General features: G+C 52.8%; 1 protein-coding gene across 1 annotated transcript; it reads left to right on the top strand.

Annotated features, from left to right (window-relative positions):
- The first annotated feature begins 1,769 nt into the window (after positions 1-1,769).
- SYPL2 (synaptophysin like 2) lies at positions 1,770-6,271 on the top strand. The gene is made up of 4 exons (XM_008069769.1): positions 1,770-1,889; positions 2,879-3,080; positions 3,914-4,105; positions 5,444-6,271. The coding sequence occupies exons 1-4, from the start codon at positions 1,822-1,824 to the stop codon at positions 5,588-5,590; spliced, it is 609 nt and encodes a 202-aa protein (XP_008067960.1). The 5' UTR covers positions 1,770-1,821; the 3' UTR covers positions 5,591-6,271.
- The last annotated feature ends 3,729 nt before the right edge of the window (positions 6,272-10,000 follow it).

Below are 10,000 nucleotides of genomic sequence, written 5' to 3'. Positions count from 1 at the left end.
CCGGACACCTCCCAGGGACAGAGCACAGCTGTTGGCAAGCCCAGCCAAGAGCACACTGACAGCATTACCCTCAGAGAGTGAGAGAATTCCAGAGCTAGAAAAGGCCTCTGTGTGATCTACTTCAAGCCTCTCATTCTACAGAGGAGAAAACTGAGACTCAGAGCAGAGTGACTTATCAGAGGTAACCTAGCTAAGGGGTGGCAGGGCCAGGACTAGAACCTAGGTTTCCAGCTCCCTGATCCAGTCCCTTTTCACTCCATAACACTGACAAACATTAGCAAAATAAAGTGCTTGCAACTCTGTTCTAGACTCTGGAAACAAGACTGGGGTATAGAGAGGTTGTCGTCTGGGTGCTTAATGTCCAAGATACCGAGTCACAGAGAAACATACAGAAAATCAACAATTAACAAAATAAGCTCACTGCTTAATAAGAATGATTACATTGTGTACAAGCCAAACGTAAGAGCACAGGAAACCGGGCCTGAGCAGATAATGTGAGAGAATAAAAGATTCTGATTTCTCACCTCCTTTTCTAACTAAAGTGTGTTTTCCAGGAAGAAATGTGAAAGTCATAAGATGAGGCCTTTTTTTTTTCACTCAAGACAGGAGGTGTAGTAAGATGTGATGACAGGTGGAAGAGAAAACAATGCAAGTAACCTGAAACACTGGTTCTTAATACTGAGAAATGGCAGCATTGACAGACGACAAGGGGAGACACCAGTGGGGTGACAGTGGAGACTGATAAGGCAAGTGGAATGGACTTTCCTCTGAGTTTGAGCCAAGACAGTCAGCCCAACCAGCACTGTTGCCGGCAGGCAATATGCCTTCGGGAGAAGAAGACTTAGGCTGGCAGTACCATGTCCAATGTCTCATGTGGTCCCTCTGTGGGCAGGGTAGAAGTCATCCCCTCCAGCTATACTCCACTGAGGCAGGAAGCCACTGGAAGTTAGCAACAAGGAAACAAGATTAGATGACCAGTTCAAAGGAGAAATGAGAGAGTTCTAGGCATGCCTGAGCTAGATTGGTTCACAGATGCTGTTTCTGAGGGTACCCCTCCCCTGGGGAGGAAATTCAAGTCTACCTTTGCACTAGAAGTTCCCCAAAGCCTGAGCTGCAGAGGTTTTGTGTTAGTCATCTTTTTTTTTTTTTTTGAGTTGGCATCTCACTCTGTTGCTCAGGCTGGAGTGCAGTGGCATGCTTACCATCACTGCAGCCTCGAACTGCTGAACTCAGGCAATCCTGCCACAGCTTTCCAAGTAGCTGGAACCACAGGCACGTGCCACCACGCCTGGCTAATTTTTTTTTTATTTGTTGTAGAACCGAGGTCTCACCAAGTTGCCCAGGCTGGTCTCGAATCCCAGGGCTCAGGCAATCCTCTCACCTTCACGTCTCAAAGTGCTGGGATTACAGGCATGAGCCACTATGCCCGGCAGTCATCATCTTAAGGTCGCCAATCTCATGCCCAATTGGGAGACCTGGAAACTGCCCACTTCCTGTCTCATCTCCCTCTCACACACCACTCTCAAAGTCAGCCTTATAGTTTGGCTATTTGGTTCAGCACCCTGTGCAGTGAGCACAGCATCCTGAGGCTGGAAGACAACTGGAAGCCATGGGTCTCTACCCAGAAGGAACTTGGTGAAAGGGAAACCTCACCCTTCTCCACTTCTGCCTTCAATACCTGCACCTGCTGGAGTTCAGGGGGTGGTTCTTTACGCTGGCCAGTTGAGACCTTCTGACTCTCAAAGGGGCTTCACTCTCTCTCAGCTCTTTGCTATTTTCGCCTTCGGGTCCTGCGGTTCCTACAGCGGGGAGACAGGAGCCATGGTTCGCTGCAACAACGAAGCCAAGGACGTGAGCTCCATCATTGTTTCATTCGGCTATCCCTTCAGGTGAGCAGGGATGGGTTCTAACCTGGCATGACCTCTCCTGCTAGATTGGCCAGACCTGCTTCAGAAACTTAAAGAACGTTTATTGTGTCCCGTTGCAGACTCAAATAGAATGATAAGACTTGGGTCCTTTCTGCCCTTGAGCAACTTTAGGCATGGTGACCAGAGCAAAACAGAAGGGAAACACAGGTAGATCATTGTTATAATAGCATTCCATTCCATGGACAAGCAATAGTCGGTCACAGCCGTGCATACAGAAAGAACCCATACAGTTTGGCATGGAGACTTACAGGAGTCTGGAAAGGTCCCCCTGACCTTCAGCAGCCTCCTCTCTGCTCTCAAAGTAAGGAGGCTTATTTGCACTTAGATCCTAGAGTTGATGTGGAGTGTTCACCTGTAACACCAGAATACAAGTGGGCACACCTTGACTAGGAGGCACAAGAGAACACTCTTCCCGGTTATCTGAGAGCTTAGGAGGGTGGGAGCCCAAGTGTCCAGAAATTTCTACTGTTGGCATCCAAGTTAGATAAATGATCTCTTGTATATGATAGGCTGTGTTTTTCTCTTTAATTTCTCCAGTGTCTCATTGGAGAACCTATATGAGGCCTGAGAATGGGTGATTTCAACCTGACCTTGGTTGCTCTGGTCCTGTGCTTTCCAGGGGCAGAATGCAGCTACCTGCCTGGTGGTTTGGCTACAAGAGCTACATATATTGTGTTTGTGACCCAAAGGGCCCCAAGGGAATTGGGAATATATGGTCACTGTGCCCAGGCAGGGTGGAGGTTTGGGTGGTGGCTGAAGGAAAGGTAGGTTTGACTGGAATCTTGGGAAAGCTCCTGAATTGACTGCGAGGTTCCCTCCAGAAATGTTGCTCCCTCGGTGACTCCTTGCTGGGCCCTGGAAAATCCCAGGGTGAGAACTGGTCCAGGACTACCCCTGGGGCAGGGAGCGAGGACCGCCTGAGCTCAGGATGGCTTCCTGTGCCACTGCAGGTTGCACCGGGTCGAGTATGAAATGCCCTTCTGTGATGAAGAGTCCACCTCCAAGACCATGCACCTCATGGGGGACTTCTCTGCCCCCGCCGAGTTCTTTGTGACCCTTGGCATCTTCTCCTTCTTCTATACTATGTTGGCTCTGGTTCTCTACCTGCGCTTCCACGCCCTCTACACGGAGGACAGGCGCTTCCCACTGGTGGTGAGTGAGGCCGGCCAGAGGGAATGGGTGGAGGACAGACACAGTGGCTTCCCTGGGTCAAGGACACAGGGAGGTGTGGAACCTCTGCCTCCACCCACCTCCCGTCACTTGCTCCTGCTCACAGGAGGCACAGTAGTGGCGTAGAGAAGCAGGCTCTGGAGTTAGACTGCCTGGGTTCAAGTCCCAGTACTGTCCCTTTCTAGCTGTGATCTGGGACAGTTACTTCGCCTCTCTGAATCACAGTTTCCTCAACTATAAAATGGGGATAAAAGAATACTTGCCTCATGGGTATTTTGTGTTTTGTCTTTGGTGATAACATGAGATTGCTTGTAGAGTGTATGGTACCTAGTTAACCTCAGCTATTATTAATTTTGTTCCCCTTAACTCTCTCCCTACCCCAAGCATGCCAGGTGGAAGGGGTGCCTTAAGGGACCCCCATTTGCATCCTGAAGTCTGCCCTCTGCCACCATGTGTAGCTGAGCAATGGTGATCAGAGGAAAAGCTGGGAGGGAAGAGTGGGGAGCTTAGGCTCCACTCTTGGCGTGGGTGGGTCTTGGGGTGAGGCTGACCAGCAGATGCCTTGGCACATTGTCGCTGGACCTTCGATTTGAGGACATGGGGGGTGGCAGGACTCCTTGGATAGCAGTAAACAGCTTCCTCAGGACCATCTGGTTCCCCCTGCTTTCCCTGATGAACTGGGCTCTAAGTGCTGGGTGGGATGGGAAGAGGCGGCTAGCCTGGGACCCCGGGATTCTACTGTGTCATGGCAAGAGAAGGCATGGGAAACCATAGGGCCTTTCTGAGTGCATTTCCCATCCCTCTACCTCTCCCAGGACTTCTGTGTGACTGTCTCCTTCACCTTCTTCTGGCTGGTAGCTGCTGCTGCCTGGGGCAAGGGCCTGACCGATGTCAAGGGGGCCACACGGCCATCCAGCCTGACAGCAGCCATGTCCGTGTGCCATGGGGAGGAAGCAGTGTGCAGTGCCGGGGCCACACCCTCCATGGGACTGGCCAACATCTCCGTGGTGAGACCTGTGGCCACCGAAGGGGTCTGGGGAAGGCAGCGCTGTCCCAGCTGCCCAAGCTTATCCCAGCTCGCAGGTCTTGAGAGGAACAGAAAAGGTGTCCCCAGAGCTAGCGTCCCTTGTACCTGGAATCGGTGCTCCTGCTGCGCTGATGCTGGCTGCTGGCCCCTGGCTGACCCTGGGAAGACACTTGGGGATGAGAGGAAGCCAAGAGCCACTTCGCCTCCTGCTTCTTCCTCCTTGTGCATTCTGCCTCCCACTTCTTGTCCTCCCTCTGGGCATGCAGTTTGATGCCTCCGGCTCCCCCTGCCTGGTTTCCTGTGTGTGAGTGTACGCATGTGATCCATGACGGGGAGCATGGGTTGTGGCTGCCTCAGAGCTGGGGTAGACCCAGAGCAAGTGTGAAGGGGCTCATCGTCGCTTAGCTTTCCAGCCTGGAGAGGGGCTTTGGGGTGGCGGTGGGTCAGCTGGCTGCACATAGGTTTGGCTATCCCAGTTAGAACACTGAAATGTGTCCATATCTGTCAGTAAATGGCTGAGGCCTTGGGCTTCTTGAATGCTGCCTGTCATCCAGCCACCTCAGACCTACTCTGAAAATGACTTGGACCTCCTGGAGGCCCACATTGAAGGGTTTAATGGCTGGCGCACCAGGAACACACTTCTGGAACTTGCTGGAACCCTTCGGATAGGTTTCTCCCTCCAACAATGTATTGTAAAAATGCTTACACATACAGCAAAGTTGAAAGAATTTCACAGTGAATACCCACATACTCACCAAAGAGACTGACATCAGCACTTACTGAACTTGCTTTATCACAAGCCTCTCCACCCATCAACCCGTCCTGTTTTCTGTGCATTTCAAAGTTAATTGACGGTGTCACTACACATCCCCGTTACTTCTTGCTGTTAGAGTTTTTTAATATTTTGAAAAAACATTTGGATGTAGCCCCGGCTGGGTCCCTGTTCGTCAGGAAGGAGCACCTTGGACAGCTCCGGCCACACCCACCCGGCCGGCAGGGCCCCTGCTTGTGTTGTGGGAAGTGTCACCGCGGACTCCAGGCAGACTCTGGCTGAGCTTTGCAAGACGCTCCGCCCCACAGCCAGATTCTGCTCCCCACCGGGCTCCATCTTGGGCGCATGCTGCGGCAGAGCTGGACACTTTCGCTGGGGATTCCCTTCATGGCCTTGAACCCTGCCTCTACCGACAGCTCTCTGTCGTTTAGTCTTCCTAGCCCTTTGTGTCTCTCTCCTGCCCCCTGCCCCCGCCACAGGACCCCCCACCCCGTTCCCATGATGCCTCCCTCACTATTCTCACATGCTTCCCTGATGTCTTTGCAGCTCTTTGGCTTTATCAACTTCTTCCTGTGGGCCGGGAACTGTTGGTTTGTGTTCAAGGAGACCCCATGGCATGGACAGGGCCAGGACCAGGGCCAGGGTCCCAACCAGGAGAGCACAGCTGAGCAGGGAGCGGTGGAGAAGCAGTAAGCAGCCCCACCTGGCTCCTGAACTGGACAGCACCTCTTCAACCACCTCCAGCTTCCAGGACCTCCCTCCCCCCCCAATTCCTCTCCCCCATTACTCTGGGCTCTGAGCTTTGACACACGGATGGGCAGGCATCAGCTGTGGGAGACCTGGGCAGACCTTCCGGTGGCTTCCTCTCCCTCTTTTGCTGGAACCATGGTTGGAAGCTCAGTGCTTCTTGTCCACTCCCTGGATCCAGGTTCTTACTTGGGGTCTAACTTGTACCCTCACAGACTCTGAGAACCAGCCTCTGCTGCAGGTGGGGGTTGAGGGCAGGAAACCAGCCCTGAGACTGGCTCCTGACATCCACCTTTATATCAACCTGTCCAACTTCAATAATAGTGGGGGGAGGGGAAATCAGCCAGTAGCCCCTGGTCCCTTGTGTGGAGGCCCCAACAAACAGTGGCTTGGTGACCTCTCCTCAGTGACTGTCATCTAGTCCCTGTGTCTGATCTCATCATCCCAGAGCTCAGTGTGCCTCCCACTGTTTTCTCAGGGCTCACACCATGTGTGAGCCAGGGAAGCCGACTGGCTTCCCTGTCCTTTAAAGGGTCCTGATTAGGCCTGGACTCAGCTGGGAGCAGATACATTGCAACTGAGTTGCAGCTTCAAGAAACTAAAGCCTTGGGGTGGAGCATGGTGGCTCATGCCTATAATCCCAGCACTTCGGGAGGCCGAGGCGGGAGAATTGCTTGAGCCTAGGAGTTCAAGACCAGCCTCAGTAACGCACTGAGACCTCATCTCTACAAAAAAGAATCAAAAAATTAAAAAGAAAACTAAAGCCAGTAAACTTGCTGGCAAAATCGGTTTCTTCGATCCTCTTAGTCCTCCCACTCACCAGGCTGGGGCACTTTCCGCCAACACTCTAAACTCCACTTACCCTCAAAACTCTTTCCTGTCCTTCCTGGCCTCCTTCTCGGGCTTGGTCTCACGCTTGGGATGCAAGATGCAAAGTCTAGGACCCACCCCTCCCCCCGGCCTCCCTGTCCCTCTCCCTTCCCCAGCCTCATGGGTCTGAGGCATTCAAGATCCTTTCTGGAATCTGACTAGGCCTTCCTTTTATTCCTGTGGGGCCAGAAAGGGGCTCTGGAAGGGCCCCAAGGACCGTCAAAGGCAGAGCTGTCCTAGAGCCCAGGGCGTGGATAGATGGGCCCATTTCTTCCATACTTCCTGCTCAGTCCCCCCTCCCATTCTTCTCTGGTCCCTTCAGACGTCCCCTTCTCATCTTGACAATAGGGTGTGCCCTCTTCCTTTGCCCTCCCCTTCCTCCTTTGCGTTCTCACTTCTCTCAGGCTCTATCCTCTCCCCAGTCCAGGGCAGGCCGATGCGATTGGTGCTTCTTCACTGTGGGACCCAGTTCCATATTTGTCTTTGGTATGTCTCCTCTTCCCGCTACCTCCTTCAGTCCATCCCTGGGCTCCCAGTCTGAGAGTTACTGCTGTCTCGGTGAGGACCATTTGCCTCCCACCCAGCTCAATACACCTCACTCTGCCCTGGTCATAGGGCTTCCCAGGGAAGGATGAAGAGAGAAGAATCCAACCACTTTCCAATCCAGTGCCAACTGGCCCACTTAGCATCCCAAAGGTGAATGGGCCCTGTGCCAGTCTCTCCTCAGGACGGAGTCAACCCTCTTCCACCTCCTCACCTCTGTAAACACCACCTAGAGTAACTTGTGTATTACTGGGGCGCTTGGGAATCAGGACCTTTGACTTCATGCCAGTCATTTCCTCTTTGGGTCAACTTTCCCATGTGATAGGGGAAGAGTGACATTTAGATCCCCAAATGTTCCAGAGTCCTTCAGTGAAAGAATTAGGTTTTTGGTTTTTGTTTTCTATTTAGATTCTGGGGAAAAAGTTTGAGGAGGGTGGAAAGGAGATGGGGTGAGAGTGTTTCTAAGTCTGAGACTCTCTGTCCTGAGCTGTCCCCATGGTTATTCAATGACAAGGGGGGACAGATTTGCCTTCAGCTCCAGAGACACAGAGAACAAGGGGTGATCTTTATTTTTCTTCAGGCCGGCCCCTGTGGGGGTCTGTGAGCAGCTTCTATTGGAACTTTGTTTGGATTCTGTGTCTGTATTTATAATTTATTTGAAATGTGCTAGATAGTGTTCTCATTTGGGGGCCTAAGTTAGCAACTGGCCCTTCAGCTAGGGAAAGGGGGTGGGGGTGGGAATATTCACGCCTGCCAAAGACTTCCAGCCCAGAACTCTCTCTAGATCAGGGAAGCCTCTTTCTCCCTCTCCTCAAGAGACTATCTTGTTCTCAGTCAGAAGAGCCTTGATTTAGGTTATGGCCTCTCTCCATGGCCTCCCTAAGAGGAAAGGCCACTTCACCTTATTACCTCTGCAGGGCTGCACTGGGCCAAGTGCCTCACAGGACTCATGTCCCCTCCAACCAGGGCTGGCATCACCACTTTGCCTAGTAGGGCCCGAGGTAGAAGAAGGTGTCTGGTTTCTCCAGCTGCTACAGTAGACTCTAACCCTGCCAGGTGCCCACAAAGAGGCCTTTCCTGGACATGAGTTTTCTCCACTCTCAGGGTCATGAGCTCCTATTTCTGGGATTGTGGATCAGGGGTGGGGAGAGTATGTTGCATGTTGTTTTCTGGTGCTTGTTATTACACATTTGAATAAACAGTGCTGCGAGTATTTGCCATGAAGGAGCTAAGACTGGAGCCCTCCAGGGGATTTTTTTTCCTCTTCCTCTTTGTTGCTTTGAGTTCTTAGACAAATATCAGCATCTCCACCAAGATACCATTCCACTTCTTTCCACTCAGTGCCCCAAACGATGGAATCTGCTGGTTGAGCAGTTGTTCCCGGCAGACCTCAGTCTGGTGACATCTCCTCTTTTGGTGGCAGCCAATTAGTCCAAAGTAAGTGGAACTCATTAGCAAATATGAAGCAAGCTCAAAAGGTGAGAGAGAGTGGCTTCCACGGGGCTGTTTTCATTTGCTCTCCTACCATCTGTGACCCAAACAAGCTTCCTGCTGGGAGTTGAGAACCATATGCTTCACTCTCTAAACTATAAGGTTCTTGCTGAACAAACTTGTACCTCGATTACCCTTCAGATAGTCACACACTACATTTACATTCCCTAGAGAAACACTCTTGGGCACAATCGTACATTCCGTTTCACCAGGTTCCTGGACCTCCCAGCGATCATCTGTGGCTCTCAGGTTAAGAACCCCTACCCTCAGAGATTATCCTTGAAGTACTCAAACCTTCTCTAGATGAAAAGGAGAAGAAAGTCTGAGGTCTTGAAGTCATAGACCTTGGCTTACTTGCTTCAAAACTTGATTTCTCCTTAGCTAAATAGACGAGTGTGGAGGTGAGTTGTGAAAGGCTGAGGAGGGGAAAGAGGATTAGTATTTCTTTTCTGATGTGATTGGGGGACTTTTGTCTCTTGATTGTGCGAGGCTGAGAAGAAGAAAGGTGGATGATTAAGGTACTTTCCAGATCTTAGCAAGGAAAATGACAGGTCTGATGAGAAATCTCCCTATGCCGAGGCTTCGGTAGCAGCCCTTCCAGCAGAGAAAATATTCATTCGAAAAAGAAGCCAAAGTAATAGATGGAGTCAGAGTCCAGCCAGGGTTTGGGAAGAGGCGGTACAGGGTATCGATCGCAGTTCTCAGGAGGAGAGAGACGGATCAGCAGAGATGCCGCAAACACTAGCAGCCCCGGGGCCACCCCAGTTCCGGGGCTGGCTCTGGCTGGCAGACAGCCTTCTGTCATCCTGACAGGTGATTTTGGTCCGCTCAGCCAGGTCCTCCCAAACCCAGACAACGCCGCTCCACCGTCTGCTCTGCATCAGAGCAGCGTGGCTCTCCCACAGAGGAGGCACGACAAGGGAGCCGAGGCCCTCCCCCGTTCCCACCCCTGTGTCCTTCAGCACATCCTACAGACTCCCTCCCCTTGCCCTTCTGATTCACAGCGCCCACCTCCCTGCACCTACCCCATTCGATCTACAGGGGAGCCGAGTCGCTTCGCGGCCGCCAGCCCGGGAAGGGGCGCCAGCCAGCGGGCGGACGCACGGCTACGAGGGGGCGTCTGGGCAGACGGAGGTTTGGGGCCGGGGCGTGTGTGCGGTGAGCTCGGGAGAGTGAACCGGCAGCACAAAGGATGTGTGCCCAAGGGTTAAGAGGGGAGATGCCGGGGCGGTGGTCTTCTCTCTTCCCCCCGCAAGCGTGCATTTCGGAAGGGCGCTCGCGGCCAGCTCGCTAGGCAGCGCCACCAGCGCCGAGACTACGTTTCCCAGAAGGCTATGCGGGAGGGAGGCGGGGGGAGCAGGCAACCTGCGTCGCGCGTGCGCAAAGCGTGAGCTGGAAAGGTAGAGGGGAGAGGGGAGGCGTGCCCGCGGCGGGGCGAGGGGGAGGGGGCCG

The sequence above is a fragment of the Carlito syrichta genome, unplaced genomic scaffold, assembly GCF_000164805.1.
Source record: "Carlito syrichta isolate Samal-C Ts95f unplaced genomic scaffold, Tarsius_syrichta-2.0.1 Scaffold312201, whole genome shotgun sequence".
Classification (NCBI taxonomy): Eukaryota; Metazoa; Chordata; class Mammalia; order Primates; family Tarsiidae; genus Carlito; species Carlito syrichta.
Note: the sequence above shows the minus strand (reverse complement) of the source record. Positions and strands in the feature narration are given on the sequence as shown.

Bases quoted from the DNA above. Each gene is read 5' to 3' on its own strand.
- SYPL2 (XM_008069769.1), top strand. From the start codon at position 1,822: ATGGTTCGCTGCAACAACGAAGCCAAGGACGTGAGCTCCATCATTGTT. The intron at 1,890-2,878 runs GTGAGCAGGGAT...GTGCCACTGCAG, and splicing joins TCATTCGGCTATCCCTTCAG to GTTGCACCGGGTCGAGTATG. The intron at 4,106-5,443 runs GTGAGACCTGTG...ATGTCTTTGCAG, and splicing joins GACTGGCCAACATCTCCGTG to CTCTTTGGCTTTATCAACTT.